Raw genomic sequence first — 16,928 nt, 5'->3', positions numbered from 1 at the left:
TGTCAGCCTAGATTCTAATAAATACAGTACTGTTGTCACGAACATTCTCCTAGTCTTTATGACACTAATGAGCGACTTGCCTAACTGCTATCATTGGTGGTTGAAAAATGGCATTGTACGCATACTTTCAGCATTGTAAGTTTTTTTATGGCATCACAAACAGCGATTGTTGAAACCCTTTGAGCACTGGTGTTATTTGGAGCTGAACAGAGTTTTGATTTTGTGGGTCTTGTGTTAGCAAGTGTCCTTCCCAAGACTGAAAGGTGTTCAGCAACCACTGCTTCAGTTTTGCAAAGCCGCTCATTTGATAGGGGTTGGCTTTGTTGCACGTAGTCATGTCTGTCGACAGCGTTTATTGCAGCGACACAAGTGCATGCTGCAAAGCACACGTGTTTAGACCGTGGCATGGGGAATTTTCCTGTCCAAAAGTGGTGGTCTTAGCTTTAAAGGGACACCGAGAACAACCCATCAAGTTTTTATTGTGCGAGTCTTTTACTCTTTGGCTATGCATGTTGATGTTTGTCTGGGAACAAAACATGCATTTATGGATAAGAAAATGGCATTTAAAAATGGAATGCTTTTAGGAACCTGTGATCGCATTTGGGAAGTGAATGCTGGTGTAGCCTAACCTTGGTTATCTAGGCGTAAAAGAAAAAGGTATCTTTATGTCTTTGCAGTTCCCTACCGAAAACGGCCTGTGGTGACAATTGTATTTCACTTTGCGGCCTTTTGTTGCTCTTGAAAGCCACATATTAAAAGAAAATTTCGCCTAATTGTCATTAAACCGTGGTAATCTGTTAATGCAAGCCAACTTCAATATGCTTTCAGTGTCCAGATTCTGTCCAGCCTGATAGAATGATGAGATCTGTGCTTTCTCTTCCGAGGAGGTTGCAGTTGCAGTTCCTATTACAGTTCTCATTTCTTGGAGTAATTACTTATTAGCATCTACCAGAGTGCAACCTTTGGGCTAGAAAGGAAAATGAAACTTTTTAAAAACTTTGCCGTTGATCAAAAATTCGCCCTGATCTAGGACTAGAGCTTGGGACCGCGACCAGTATGGAGTACTCGCGCCACCAACTTGGTTAACTAGGACGGCAAGGGAGTGTTGGTGCGAGATTGTATTGATCAACAACTAGTGCTGGGAAAGTATGTAGTCTGCTGTGTTTATTAGACAGTGTGTGTACTGTACCAGTTCCCAGTTTTGTTGAGACTGGCCTGAGCACATGGCAACGTGTGGTGCTACTCTGCGCAGGAAGCTGCAGAAAGACCTGCCCATGCTGCTGACGCACCTGGCAGTGCGCCGCAAAAAGCCCAAGGTGCGCAAGAACTGGTACCATTCCATGGTCTTCCACTACCCATATTTTCGGGACGTGAACGGCATGCCAGCACCCCCCAATGAGGATGAGCTCACCAAGCGGGCCAACAAGGAGCTGGACCCGTACATGTCACCAGTCGTGCCGTGGTCCGCCGACGAGGACCGTTCCTTGGTATGACACCCGTGCCAGCTTTGAGTGCTCTCAGCTTTGCACGGGAGCTTCCAGTTGGCTCAAGTCACCGGATTTTTCCATGATACGGTGCAACCTTTTGGTTTTAATGCAGAGTAAGGGTGAAGGAAGGCCAGTTCTATGCATTCATGAGACTTTCCGCTTCAAGATGAAGTGCGGCTTATGTGTTTGATCATCTGTAAGTATATGGTATATTCAGGTTGGCTCGAGACCTGAACTGCCATACCTTACTTATGCATGGCACGAAAATTGCTCTGCACATTGTAAGGCGATGTAGATCATCATTTGGATTTTGTCAGGTTTAAAGAGATGCTCAGGAAAACTTTATAAAATTTTTGTTGTCAGCGAAATTCGATAGTTCGGCGTTTTGTGGCTTGGTTGCCACTTCTGTGGTAGTGAAAGATGGATTTATTACTGCGAGGTTAGGGTTTAAAGTTGGAAAAGTTTCTCCTTCTGCTCAGTGTCAAACTTGGGCCTCTCTGATGATGTAATCACCGAAAAATGACATAAACGCAGACTCTGTGCATGGTGGCGATGAGTGGGGAGTATAGCAACACACGAAATGAAAGCTACCACCGGCTGGGCATAGCAGGCAGTTTTTATCAGGCATTGGTTTGCTTGCACCTGCCTTGTTAGGGATCCTATTCCCGATCCTGACAACTTCGGCCTTCACTTCAGGAACCTCACCCCCACAGAGTGTGCGATGCAGGTTCATGAGAATCTGCTGTGTCCATTGACTGGAAAGGGGCCCTTTGATGATGAAAAGCCGCTTTTTTCTTGACTTGTATCAGAGTGAGTGTCTACTGGTACAGCTATATGTGGGACTTCCTCTCGAGTCAGTAGCATCATTTTTGTACATCGTTACCGAAAACTGTTGCATTCTTGGGTTGGGTAAGGAGGACACTGTTAAGGTGAGCTTGGGCCTTTGCACTGGGGTAAGCTGTGAAGCAAGCACTGTGGAAAATACGTTATCTGTGGTGGTCACATGTTATCCAGTTAGCGTCAGCAGTGGTGTTGTGGTTTGCCATGTGGCACAACTTTTGCATCTGCTGCTTTGCCTAGGAAGGTAGTATGAAATATCTGGGGAATCTTTTAGTATCACTGATGCTGCCGTGAATGGGCTGCAGTGCTATCACTGCTTTTGTTTTGAAGTTCTTGCTCACGTGTCATGACTATGGAGGTTGCCAAGGAAAATAACAGCAAATATGCCTGTGAGACTCCTGGTGAGAGCTTGTACCAGCTCACAGTGCACATTTAGCTGAGTTGATGGTACTGCCCAGAGAAAGAACAAAACTTGGTAGCGATCTTGCACTCGAGCCGCGCTTGCTGTTTCTAGAAGATGCTGCATGCTTGTCTTATCGGCTTAACACCAACTGCGTCAGCTTCTACCATAGAAGTTTCATCCTCTAACGTTCAAGGCTGGTCAGACGGATCATGCCACTGACACAAAAATAGTCAAGCGCTCTTGCAACATCAACGGCGCCGTGCACTAGACTATAGTTCTCCTCGGGCAGTGGAATTTCAGATGTGTAAAATGTCCGGTCTTGCTTTAACCCCATGTCAGCCTGGCGCACAGCTGCGCTGAGCTATAGCTACTGAGGCGACTGCTGTTTAAGCGTTTGCCGCATCAATTCAATGGTCGCCCGTAAGCTTTCTTTCGTAACATCCCTTTCTTCTACTGGTGCGTGTGACTAAGTTTGATTACCCAACAGCACTTTTTCCTCTCCTCATAATCTTGGTGAATGTGGGCATTGAATGCATTTCTTCGTTAATATAGTAGTCCATGTGTAATGGAATGGGATGTCTTATAGAAGCCCATGCATTTTGTTAATAGTATCCTCTTTGTTGACACTGTTAGCAAAATTGAGCCCAAATGGAACTAAATGACTTCTTATCTAGTGCATGTCCATATGGGGTTTTTATTTATAGCATACTGCCAGCCTGAAAGTGAGGCTTTAGGCAGGCGTGGGGGGTACAGAGCAATACAGTTTACAAGAATACAATGTACATTCAGTCTTGCGAAGGACGACAACGAAAAGAACATGTATAGCATGTACAAAGGAAAAAAAAAGTGTAAACGTACACTATGATACGACAGTATGAAACACCGCTATCTATTACGGAATGCACTCAAGAAAGAAGATAGCGTCGAACACTCAACCAAATTTGCAGGTAGGTGGTTCCAAGTATAGATATATAGTTGTAGGAAAAAAATGAGGCTGTGAACACATTTGTTCTGCACAAAAAAAATTGCTCACCTCCTTTGAATGAAAAGAATGGGTTTGTCACTGGGTAACTAAATGAAAATGTGCATTTCTGTTTATTCCAAGTTGGTTACGGGTAGACCTAATAGAACAGTTTTAATCTTCTTTGGCATCGTCTTGCCTGCAGGGTTTCTAAATTAGCTGTTTGCGAAAGGTATGTTGGGGATGTTTTCCAGCTATAACAATTGTATATGAACCTGCCACATTTGTGCTGGACATTCTTAAGTCTGGTGATATTGATTTTGGTGTGCGGATCCCAAACAACTGCCGCATATTCTAAAACTGGTCTAATGAAAGATTTGTATGCAAGTAGTTTGATTTCTGTTGAGGATTTAAAAAGGGTTCTCTTTAAATATCCAAGTTCCTTCATAGCTTTATTTACCGTATATAACTCCTATGTATTTCTTTATATACACATCTATGTTGAGTATTCCATTTACTGTCCTTAAAAATGGAGTTCTTTAGGTGAAAGGGAGTAACGCCATGTTTGGGCTGCATTTCTGTGGAGAGGGAAATGTTTGCTCCCTCTTTATGTGTCCTCATTCTGGACTCACCACCATGATAGAGACAGAAATGGACAGGAAGCAGCACAAGCCCTTGGCGTCTCGTTTCTTATGAACTAAGATAATGTTAGCGTTCTTCTAAGCTTCTGGTACGTTCAAGGTCATAAGGCGTTGTCTATACAGGGTGGCTAGTTTTTCTAGCACAATCTCCCCTCCATTCTTCAACAGATCTGCTGTTACCTTATCCTCACCAGCTGGTTTCCCCCTATATTTTTTTGCATGGGGGAGTGGTGATAACAAGCAGCCTGACTTGAGAATGGTGGTTCTGAAGAGGACAATCGTGTGCTTTACTCAATGATTGGGTCAAGGGAGCAGAGTGGAGCATTTTCCTTTTTACTCAATAAAGATTCAATTGAAGGATTCAGGACGTGGAGTTTAAATGGCGACGTCAGCCATTTTCAACTCTCATTAGTGTTGATGCTCATTGGTGTCCTTCTGTAAGGCGCGCCTTGATCTGGGAAACTGTTGGGCTCAAACTGTGAATATGGCAGACGTCGGTGTTAGTTGTTAGGGGCAATAAATGCATACATTTCTGCATTAAAGATACCGCTTGAGAAGATGCCATGCATGTGACCTGAATTGCTGTGGCATTCACTCTCAGAATGAGTGCCGATGCAACCTGAAGTCGATGGTCAAGAGAGGGCAGGTAGATAGATTTCCAGACAACACGAAGTGAACAAGGGAGAGGGGAGCCTCAGGGGGTTTTGGCAACGTTTAGGCAAGAGGACTCGTCTTCACCCAGACAAAGACAAGTCCTCTTGTCAAACCATTGTCTAAGCACCCCATCTTCTCTCTACTTAAAAGTTGTTTAAAAAATGGCTGACTGAACCTGGTTGTAGGGAGTGAAAGCTCGGTTGAGCATGGTTAGACACAGTTCTCGGCACCGAGAATCTGCCGGGTAGTGCGACTCTACCTGTCGTCGTCGATACAGTCGCACGGCTGGGAACCCCCCCCCCCCCCCCCCCCCCCCCTTCGTTTTTTCATGGCTCTGTGAAACACCAAGCAGTGCCCGCACTTATATTTAGACAAATGTGAGTCACGTGGTTAGGCTCGGCTGTGAGGTGAAGTGAGTGCGCACCTATGAACCACTGACGAGTCACGTGATTAGGCGCACCTGCCGAGTAAGCCAGTGCGTCGCAGGCGCGGTAGCAAAGCCCGGCGAGTCACTTGGTACGACGCATATCAACCAGCTGTGCTTCTTTGAAGGTCATTTTTTCAATGCGGCATGAACTCCAGCTTTGCATGCAAAAAGTGGAGCTCTCACTCCAAAAGAACCATTTGTGCAATTGGATGCCATACTCTAAATGTCATACATCAGTAACTTGAAGCAATCTTACGAGCTATAAAAACTGTGAATAACTGCCTGTCGTTGCCATAGCAGCAAAACTGGAACTGTGATGAGTTCCACTCCTCTGGTCTGGTGAACCTGTTTGCTTCAAAAGGGTAAAGTAGACTACTTGCTCTGGTGCAAAAAAAAAAAAAACGGAGAGCATTTGCACTTCCATGCTGTTCAAAATTGCCGAGTTCGACTCCCGCACATTCGCACGTCCCTCATAGTTACAGAGCAGTTGCTGCTGTTTGCCATGTGTCTGTGTCCAGGTGGATGCAGTCCAGAGCAACCTGCTGCAGCAAAACATGGAGGCCGTGCAGAATCGCTCGGAGGTGCTGGCTGAACGACTGCTGACAACCAAAGATCCGAAGCAGCACGCTGAGCTGAGCGAGCGCAAGGCCCAGCTGGACAAGGAGGTGCGTCTGGCCACGCTTGGGCGCTGTTTGCCCGTGGGAGGAAAGTCTCCGACCACTTGGGCCACACGTGGGGAGAGTGGGAAAGCCTGCGGTGGGGCGATGACTGGAGCTCTTCGACGAGAAAGCAGTTCTGTGAAGGAAGACAGACGCGTATTCACGGAGACCAGATGACCATTTGGGCAGCCTCTGTGCTCTGTTGAATGTTCCTGTTCCTACATACTTTCATTGCACGCGCAATATTAGCTTCATCATCTGCCTGGCTACGCCCACTGCAGGGCAAAGGCCTCTCCCATGTCTCTCAAATTAACCCTGTCCTTTGCCAACTGTGACTACGGTGTCCCCGTAAACTTGGGTGACCACGTAAATTCCTTCTTCCGCCTGCTACGCTTGCCTCCTCTTGGAATCTACTCCATTACCCTTAAGGACCATCGGTTATCTTGCCTTTGCATTAGACGCTCTGCCCAAGTCCATATCTTTTTCTTGATTTCGACTAGGATGTCATTAACATGTGTGTGTTCCCTCACCCACTCTGCCTGCTTCTGGTCTCTTAACATTACACCTATCAGTTTTCTTTCCATAGCTCGCTGCAGTGTTTTCAACTTGAGCAGAATGCTTTTCGTTAGCCTCCACATTTCTGCTCCATAGGTGAGTACTGGTAATATACAGCTGTTGTATACTTTTCTTTTGAGAAATATTGGTAAACTGCCATACATGATCTGAGAGAACCTGCCGTATGTGCTCCACCCAATTCTTATTCTTCTAGTTATTTCTCTCTCATGATCCGGATCAGTGGTCACTACCTGCCCTAAATAGGCGTATTGGTTTATCACTTCCAGCACCTCGCTGCCAATTGTGAACTGCTGTTCCCTTGCTTGGCTGTTGAACATTATTTTGGTTCTCTGCATGTTAAATTTTAGACCCACTGTTCTGCTCCTTGATCGTGCTTTGCAGTTCATCTCCTGAGTGACTCAGCAAGGCAATGACATCAGCAAATCGCAAATTACTTAAGTATTCTTTTGTTAACTCTTATCCCCCAACTGTTCCCAATCCAGGCCTTGTAACACCTCCTGTAAGCAGGTGGTGAATAGCATTGGCGAGATTGTGCCTGACTTTATGGAGGACTATGGTAGCTGTGCAGTCCTTATAGATACTATCTTTCAGTATTTTCATGTAAGACTCTTCTACACGGATTCTACAATGCCTGCATGACTGCTGAGGTTTCCACTGAGTCAAATGCTTTCTCGTAATCAATGAAGGCTATATATAGAGGTTGGTTATATTGTGTGCATTTCTGTATCACCTGATTCATGGTGTGAATATATGGTCTAGTGTGAAATATCCTTTACTAAAGCCTCATTGATCATTTAGTTGATTGAATTCTAAGGTTATCGTTATCCTGTTTTTATCAGTGATTACCTTAGTAAATACCTTGTAGGCAACGGACAGTAAGCTGATCGGTCAATTCTTCTTGAAGTCCTTGATATTTCCTTTCTTATGAATTGTAGATTATGTTTGCATTTTTCAAAGCTTCTGGTACGGTTGAGGTCATAAGGCATTGCGTATACAGGGTGGCTAGTTTGTCTAGCACAATCTCCCCTCCATCCTTCAACAGATCTGCTGTTTCCTGATCCTTGCCAGCTGCTTTTCCCTTTTGCATTGCTCCGAAGGCTTTCTTTACTTTCTATTTCATTACTGGCAGGATTGCCCATTGCTCAGTGCTATTGCCTGTCTCATTAGCATACTAATCTCATTAGCTACTGTGTAGATTTGCTTACAACTCTTTGGTTACTCTGCTTTTATTATACACATTGCTAATGAAATTGCCCTCTTTGTTTCATCACCTTTAGTCCACCTCCATTCCTTAGAGCATGCTCAATTCTCTCCATTTTAAACTTCCTTATGTTGGTTACCTTGCACATAAACTTTTTCAGTTCTACCAGTTCTATTCTGTCTGTAGGCTTAGACGCTTTTATGCTTTGGCGGTTCTTAATCAGATCTGTAGTCTCCTGCGATAGCTTGCCAGTATCACGTGGCCTATATCTACTGCACACTCTGTGATGATAGCTTTGAGATTATCATTCGTGGTTTGAACATTAAGATCGTCCTCCTCACTCAGTTAAAGCTGAATATCTGTTCTGCAGCGATATCCTGAATTCCTTTACTTTACCGTTTATTACTAACTAGTTAAGGGGCTTCCACATCATTAATTTCTTTCATTCCCTCTTCAAGTCTAAGCTAATACGAGACCTTACCATTTTGTGTTCGCTACAATGCACCTATCCGAAGACCTCCACATCCTGCACGGTGCAAGGATAAGCGCCTAGTATGAAATCTATATCATTTTTAGCGTCACCATTGGGGTTTTTTCATGTGTGCTTCCTGTCCTCTCGTTAAGGCATTCATGATCTGTAATTGATTTTTTTCTGCGAACTCTACTAATAACTCCCCCCTGCTATGCCTGGTGCCTATGCCATAGTCGCCTACTGCTTCGTTTCCAACCTGCTTCTTGCCTACCTTCACATTGAAGTCGCTCTTCACTACAATGTACTGTGATTTTACTTTGCTAATTGCTGATTCCATGTCTTCATAGAAGCTTTCAACGATCTGGTCACCTTGGCTGGAAGTAGGTGCATAGGCCTGCACAACCTTTAGCTGGTTCCTCTTATTAAGCCTAATTACAATAGCTTGCCACCCCTCTTTAATACTGTAGAACTGTAAGTTGCCGGCTATGTCTTGATTGATGAGGAATCCCACACCTAGTTCTCGTCTGTCCGCTGATCCACGATAGCACAGTATATATGTTCGCCCCTTGGTACTGTATACGCCTCATCTGTCCTTCTAACCTCACTAAGCCCAGTGGAATCTTAATAATACCCGCTAGTTCCTCGAACAGAGCTGCTAGGCTAGCCTCACTGGATAAGGTTCTAGCTTTAAATGTTGCCAGGTTCAGTTTTCAGTCACTCTGTCACAAATTTTGATTTTCTTCTGATGTTCCTTGCATACGCAGTCAGTGCCCAATGCATTGACTGATTTTTAAGGTGGGAGGATCATGCGATGGTTGCTCTACAATTGGATATAACTCAAGAACAATGCGGTAAATGATCCTGAAAGAAGGCCCTTCAGCCATTGACGTTGACCGATTCTCACAACGTCGGGGTTAACTTGGGGTCGGTTCCAAATTGCACCAATTGAATCCCCTGTCATGCTAGCTCAGCAGGGGATATAGCTATGAATTAACCGGGAGGTCGTGATAATCAATAGCTGCCATTGGCTGGAGGGCCTGTTTTGAGATGCATTCCAGATTCGTTCTTGAGGTGGTTTTACAACAGCAAGTGCCTCAAAGAGCATCGTTATAGTGTGTATATCTTCAGGCGCTGTGTTCACATATGTGGATGCAACCTTAGAATTCTGCGCCCTTACCATTTTGACTCCCTGGCAACTTTGTGGCGCCATCTGTTGCAGCTACCATAAAATGTGTTTGTACATAACACGAACAGTTGGACACCACGACGTTCTTTGCCTTGGCGAGTAGATTGCTTTTATTTTGGCATCCTATCATTTCAAATGGTTATGAATGATGCAGTTTACCATTAGAATGCATCAATATGGTAATGCATAAACTGCATGCCAGTTTTAATTTTCGCAGACCAAGAAAAATTGCTGCGGTGGGAGTTCAGAGCAGCAGATCCACAAACGTGGACATGATGGCTAGAAAATATCAAAGCGGCGTTTTCTGTCCACTATGCGGCGTTTTTTTGGGCAAGTGTGGTACGAAATCGGCTTACTTACAGGTGTTGAAAATTACGCTTCTACAGGGGAATGGTGGATGACTCGGCCGCTGCAGCATTGTTCATGAAAATAGCCAATGGAGAAGCACCTCCAAAGAAACGCGGCCGAACGAGCAATGAAGACCCACAGGTGGTCGCAAAGGACCGCCACTACGCTGAGCCACTGCTGGCGAACACAGTGCGCTATGATCAGTGCCTAACGTCATGGGTGTCTCAGATGGTCTGAGACCCCCACCAGTATTGAAAAGGGGTCTGGGATCTCCCATGCTAGAATGTAGGCTGCTGAATCCGAAGCAAGAAACCATTTTTTTATGCTTTCATTTGTGATGGTCACAACATTTTTTCTGTATTGTTTTGAAAATTTTGCTGGGGTTTTTAGCAGGAGTCATTACAATGTTTTACAAAGCCTAAGATGGAGTGGCAGCTTTACACAAAAAGGATGAAGAAGGGAAGCCTATGCCCGCATGCCATGAGTCAGTTCAGAGCTGGCCGCTCAGCTCTGAGGCAGCGAAACAATCAGCACACTGGTAGAGCGTGGGGATAGTTTGCTTGAAGTCCCTGACATAAATTGAGTGAACAACAACCTTTAAAAATGATTTCCCCTTTTTGTAAAAATGGTGGGTAAAACAGGCTGCAAGGTGCTTTCTCTCTCTTTTTCTCCACCTGCGCTCAGATCACTCAAGACCCGTTCGACTGAGCCAGACTTTAAGCAGTGGCTATAATGGAAGCAATCATTGGTCCCAACTTCTGAACATATTAATTACACAACGTTGTGAATGTGAAGGCTACACATCTAAAAGCCACTCTCGGTGCCGGAAATGTTGAATTTTCTTCTGCCTGTCATCACAGAATGACTCTTCTTAGCTGTTTTTTAGGTCATGAACTAAAAACTAATTCTCTGAAGGTTTTATTCCCACAGCAAAACATTTATCATATGTTACAATCAGTTAAAAAAGCCAAGCAAATATTGCAGTTTTTATATTTGAGCAGAAAATATGCTCAAATGTGGAAATTTTTGCACAATTTTTTTGCACTTCATTTCTTTTTGGTCATGATTTATACAAAAAAAAAAGATGTTTCCTTTCAGCAGAATTAATTGGCACCTGAAGGGGATATAGGCATATACCACGTGTCCCATCTCAGTGTAACGAAGGTTTTAGCAAAGACGGGAGTGCCCTAGGCAAGTGTAAACAACACAGTGCTGTTGACGGTCGTGTCGACTAGTCTGCAGCATTTGTTGTTCCGCAATGCTATAGTAGGATACAACTAAAAAAAACAGCAGTTGTTAACATTATGCCTTGGTCCGCGGCGTACTGTATTACTCCGCTAGCAAGTCACAAAAGTAAATAAAATCATCATTTTATTGTTTGACTGAAACAAGCCAGGTAAAAAAATTCTAGAGCTTATGACAGTTTTCTCGTGACTAGCTCAGTGTTTAGGTGACAAGAGAAGTTTTAACAACAGCCTATGTTTTTGTCATGAAGGAATTCTGTGCATCGGTCCTAAATATGGGCAGAGCTTCACTGCAGACTTAAGTTGTATCCGACTATAGTTCATTGGTTTGAACTTGCAAAGTTTTTAAATATTTGCTTTTAAAAAAAAGTGAGTTTGAAAGCCAGCCAAAATGGTAGTAGCGAGGTACTGTTTATGAAGCTTTTTATATCGGCCCTAAAAATAACTCGCGGGATCCAAAACTAGCCACTTTACAGTGGTTCTGCTTGAGCGCCCCAGACGCGATCTTAAAGAAGAAAGTCCACTTATCTGATATCTCGTGCCCAGTGCAAACACAAAGGCTGCTGGGGCCAGTGTTCCGAAAATAAATGGAATTTTGTGTCCCGCAGATTTTTTGGGGCGCTCACGGGTTGGGGAGTCAGCAGGCAGCGTCATATGTGGCCACCCTCTTGTATCCTATCTGCCTCCTTTTCATCCTTGCTTCTTTCATTCGTTTACTTTTTATTTTCCTTATGTTATTTTTCACTTTCTAGGTGGCTACCCACCTACAATCTTGTACTGTTGCACTCTCTCCGATTTGAATATTTACAGCTTAGCTGTTAAGTGCCTGTTCCTGTGTTTCACATTGTCGTAGCAGTAGCAGTTATAGCAGTTGGCGTAACTAGTGGGTGTGTTGCCACCGGAATCATCCGGAGAACAATTACTGTGGAAAGCTGAGGGTATCGTAAGAGTGGAGGAATCCCCAATTGGACGGTGGTTACTGTGAAAGAAAGAGTATGTGGCGAGATTGATAAAAGGTGCAACTGGAGGCCGTAGCCACATCAGCCATGCGGAGGGTAGTTACCTTGGAAAGAAGAGGGTTAGCATGGAAGGAAGAAGTATGGCTAGCTCGTAGGAAAGCGTAACGGGAGGTTGGTTGTCACAGGAACGATCTGGAGGCTGGTAACAGTGGAAGGAGGACGGACAGTATGGCGTGAGCAGAGGAATATAGCACAGTCCATTATGGCAGCTGCTTTGAAACGTGCTGCCCGAGGAGAGGGTCATTGGTGGTGCTGCGCGCCTAGAGTGGCGGACTTTAGACGGGCTGGGCTCAGCGCAACCTTTGTGCTGTTTTGGTTGCTTTTGGGCTTCCCGAGCAGAGAATCCACACCTGGCTCAAACCCTATCTTAGCTTTAACCACTTTATTTTGGCATCAATTATACTGTAGGTGCTTGCAGCACAGTATACAGCCAGTCATTATTACCTGACTTTCAGATGTTTTTGTGCAGGGGGAAGGGGTTGAGGAGAGCTGTGTGTTATGCGTTCTCCTTTTTGCAAGAGGGGTGAGCGCTTCCTGAGGCTAAAATATTGAGAACCCCTAGATTAAAAGATTTGGTGCAGTGCCGAAGTTCACGCTTAAGATGGGTGTGCCTAATTTAAGATGGCAGGAGATCTGTAGGCCTGCCAGAAACATACAAGAAGGATGCAAAAAAAAACATTGAAGCTTCAAGCCCTGGATAACATAGTTACGAATGTTCTTCAGGCAACATATCAGAAGAGTATTTTTGATGCATTGTTTTTTAATTTCATGAGGATGAAAACGAATAACAAAACAGGCATGCAATCTGCTGAGCATGCTGCAAGGATGAGAGGCTCACTTTGCGAACCTAGCTCGGTTTGTATGAAATCGGTGAAGTGCTTCATGAGCCACTGAAGTTAAATCTGCTCCTAGCTAGATTACGTCTTAGGTTGCCAAAATTGTCAAAAGCAGAAGTCTATGCTCATGAATTCTTTCCTTTTTGCAGGAAGCAGAGGTTGGCTGAAGTGAAATATTCAGAATAAAATTGTCGAATTGAGCTGCTTAACACCTGCAAGAGCCGTATCCAATTATTTACATTAAGTTACTGCAAAAATGCCCTCGTAATGTTTGCTTTGTGAGGTGGTAGTTCACTGCACAGTCGAACCTAGTATAACGAAACTGTTTATAACAATTAAGACAATGGATATAATGAAGGTATGATGGAATTATTCTTGGAGCTCTTTCTACACACGCTATAATGAAGATATACGGCTATAATGAATGTAATCGCCAGACTCCTCGACTTCGTTATAACAAGGTTCAGCTGTATATATTTCAGTAACATATTGCAAAATACAGTAGAATCTCAATTGGTGATACGAGCACGGTTGATGCAAATTTCGCGATGATACGAATTCGTAAAATTCCCCGGCCTGAGTTAATTGTGTATAATGTGCACAACTCTTTCCTTCGCCTCTAAGGATGATACAAATGCGCGAGCGGTGACCGCACGCTCGAGCACAAATTACGCTGATCGCTGACGTCGCGATCGCTAATCGCGCAGCACGCATTGCAAGCAGTGATCAGCAGTCCACGTGGTCTGCACATCTCCGACGTCGCGATCCCGAATCACTCAGCATGCACCGCAAGGAGTGATCGTTGGTCCGCGCAGCCTGCACATCACCGACGTTGCTGTCGCTAATCGCGCAGCATGCACCGTATGCAGTGAGCGGAGGTCTGCGGCCTGCACATCACCGACATAGCTGTCGTTGATCGCGCAGCACGCACCGCAGGCAGTGATCGATCGGCGGTCTGCGCGGCCCGCCCATTGCCGACATCACGAACGTCATGCGGTACTCGCTGGGAGTAGCGAGCTGTGGCCATACAGCGGTGAATAAATTCCATAAGCCGTAAACATCTGTGTGAAGGCATTTTTCATGCTTCTGCATAAGAATTTTATCGCGACCCCGTGAGATTCGTATCTCCGCGATTCGTATCCTCTGAATTTTTAACCAGTGTGTGTATGTACAAGACTTTTGCTAGTTTCTCGATTTGTTTTGACGTGGATATGGCTTCATGATAAAAAATTCACAGGGACACTTAAGTGAACTATGTGTTGGCAGTGTGATAACATTTGCAGTTGCTGATGCATTTACCGGAGCTGGCATCTTGCCTCCAGCTTCCATTTGCCAATAGGAATGCTTTGGCCTGGTGACATCCCCTCTTTCCAGACAGTCAGCAAATTTTCTGCTTATGGCACAGTTTCTTTCCAATGAGATTTGTAATACTATCACATTAGAAAGTCATATAATTTACCTATTACAGTAAAACGTTGTTAATTCGAACTCGAGGGGGACCGGAAAATTGTTCGAATTAAGCAGAGTTTGAATTAACGAGCGGGCGCTAAAAAAAGCGGCCATCACGCCCGGCAGCACGGGCCGAAGCTAAAACAGGCATATCTGAGATCGTTATCTCTTACTACGCGCTACTACACATTTGCGGCGGGCGATTGCGCGAATTAAAATCATAGAGCCCGAATGTCGAAGGAAATAAAGTTAATTTGTTTATGCGGTTGGAGCTAACATCAAAATGCATTCGCGTAAGCAGCAAGCTTAATGATTAAATATGACACTATGCTTCAAAAACATGTTTATTAACAGCAGATTGGCAAAACATATCAAAGAGAAAAATAATCGGTGATACGCATTTGTTTTCGTTTTCTTTGCTGTGACTCGACAAGCATCGTCTGCAAGTTGCCCAACAGCTCCAACGCAGCGTCCGAATTATCATTGGCGGAGAAGTAGAGCGCAGCCAGATCGAGTGCTGACGCTGTTTCACATGCACTCGGGGGTGGCAATGGATCGTCGCCTCCGTCGGACTCGTCGTCGCTGTCAGATGTGCTCGCCGCGCCCGAGTTGTGCGGCATCTGGTCACCGCAGGCCGCTTCAATAATCTCAGCATCGCTTAACGGCCCCGATGTCTCCACGCCGCTGTCAACGTCTACGAAGCTCTGGAAGTCAACACCCTCCGATAAAGCAGCGTAGGCAGGGTGCAGCGCGACGGAGTCATCACACTGAGCATCCAGCTCTGCCGTGCTGCAGGCTTCTGGGCCTTCAATGAAGCCGCACTTTCGGTAACAGTTCGCGACTGTGTCCGCCTTGACAGCATTCCACGATGTTGCCAGCATGTGGCAGGCTCCGAGGAGATTGACGTCGTACGATTTGCCGCTGTCCATACACACAAGAATCCGCTCTAGGAGGTGGCGCCTGTACAGTGTTTTGAGGTTTTTAATAACCCAAAGATCCATAGGCTGCAGCACAGCCGTAGTGTTTTTCGGCAGAAATGCCAGACGGATCGCCTTCAGTCCGCTGATGTCGCAATGGGCTGAACAGTTGTCGACGAACAACAGAACATTCCTGTTCTGTGCCGCGAACTTCCTGTCGAGTGTGCGCAGCCAATCCGTGAAAATTGCTCGCGTCATCCACGACTTTCTGTTGAAAGTATAATCAACAGGGAGAGTTTTTAGCCCTTTAAAGCAGCGAGGCTTCGCTGCTTTGCCTATAACTAGCAAGCGGCACCGTTCCGTGCCAGTCGCGTTTGCGCACACCAACACCGTCACTCTTTCCTTGCTTCTCTTCCCGCCTGAACACGCGTCGCCTTTGTAACTGACAGTCTTGTTCGGCAGCAACTTAAAATAAAGCGCGGTTTCATCTGCATTGAACACATCGCTGAGCGAGTAATCGGCAAGGTAGTCCTTTAGTTGACCTGAGATCCAATTTTGACACGTTTCTTCATCGACTGCGGCTGCCTCTCCACAAACGCTTTTAAACGTAAGTCCGTGACGGGCCTTGAAACGCGACAACCAGCCTTCTGACGCGCTGAAGTCACTTATGCCCATCTGGCTTGGCGAAGTCCACTGCCTTTGCGGCAATTATTGGTCCACTTAGCGGAATGTTCCTGCTGCGAACGTCCTTAATCCATGCCATTACAGCATCCTCCATCTCTGGATGAGCCGATGTTCTTAGTCGTTTCCGCGAGGGCTCCATCTCCTTTTGATACGCATTGAAGATCGAGTCCTTGTTCTTGAAGTATGTGGACAGCGTGCTTTTCTTGACTGCAAACTTCTCTGCGATCGCTGTCTTTGTTAGGAGACCACGTTCGACCTCCTGTAATATCTCCACCTTCGTCTTCAAATCCTTTGCGAAGTACTTTCCTCGGTTTGCCATGATTGCCACAGTCGATGAGATGTCACCAGCGAGATACCAAACAAACGAGGAATATCACGCAACACAAACTTCGCTAGACACCGCGGCAACAAAGACTAGGCGCAAGAGGGGCCGGGTGCTGCATGCAGGATGAAGGAAAGGAAAGAGTCTTCGCTTCCCGAGCTGCACAATAAAAGGGTACCGGAAGTCACGCGTTTTCGCAAGGGCTACTGGGAGAGTTTAGCCGACGGCGCAGCCAATAGAACGCTGGGCGCAGCGGCGTCGTCTGCTGCATGGGCAGGCACGCTGGAACGGCGCCCAAGTAGAGGGAAGCGGGGGAACGGGGAGGGGAGGCCCGCTTGATTGAAACGTTTATTTCCATCAGAAAAAAAGCGCGGCTTCAAAAAAATGTGACGTAACCGCCTCTCCCGAGTACTTCCATCCTCCATGGTCGCGTGCGTCTCCAATGGTCACGACCGCCTCGGCGCAGCGGAAACCTGCAACGGCTTGCGCCGGAGCCACCTTGGCCGGAGCATAGGCGGCGCCCGCGGTAGGGTGGCTACCCGCGTGACCGCGCGTCAGCCAAAAATAGACAAGCCAATGCTTCGACGCTCCGGCAGCGAAAA

General features: G+C 45.7%; 1 protein-coding gene across 2 annotated transcripts in view; it reads left to right on the top strand.

Moving 5' to 3' along the window:
• LOC144110751 (uncharacterized) overlaps positions 1–16,928 on the top strand; it is an 85,197-nt gene that overhangs the window by 15,506 nt on the left and 52,763 nt on the right. For both annotated transcript variants that reach the window (XM_077643825.1, XM_077643824.1), the window contains exons 3-4: positions 1,253–1,487; positions 5,932–6,078. In XM_077643825.1, coding sequence (XP_077499951.1) covers positions 1,253–1,487; positions 5,932–6,078 — 382 coding nt within the window. The remainder of the gene's footprint in view (positions 1–1,252; positions 1,488–5,931; positions 6,079–16,928) is intronic.

Source organism: Amblyomma americanum, chromosome 11 (assembly GCF_052857255.1).
Source record: "Amblyomma americanum isolate KBUSLIRL-KWMA chromosome 11, ASM5285725v1, whole genome shotgun sequence".
NCBI lineage: Eukaryota > Metazoa > Arthropoda > Arachnida > Ixodida > Ixodidae > Amblyomma > Amblyomma americanum.
Note: the sequence above shows the minus strand (reverse complement) of the source record. Positions and strands in the feature narration are given on the sequence as shown.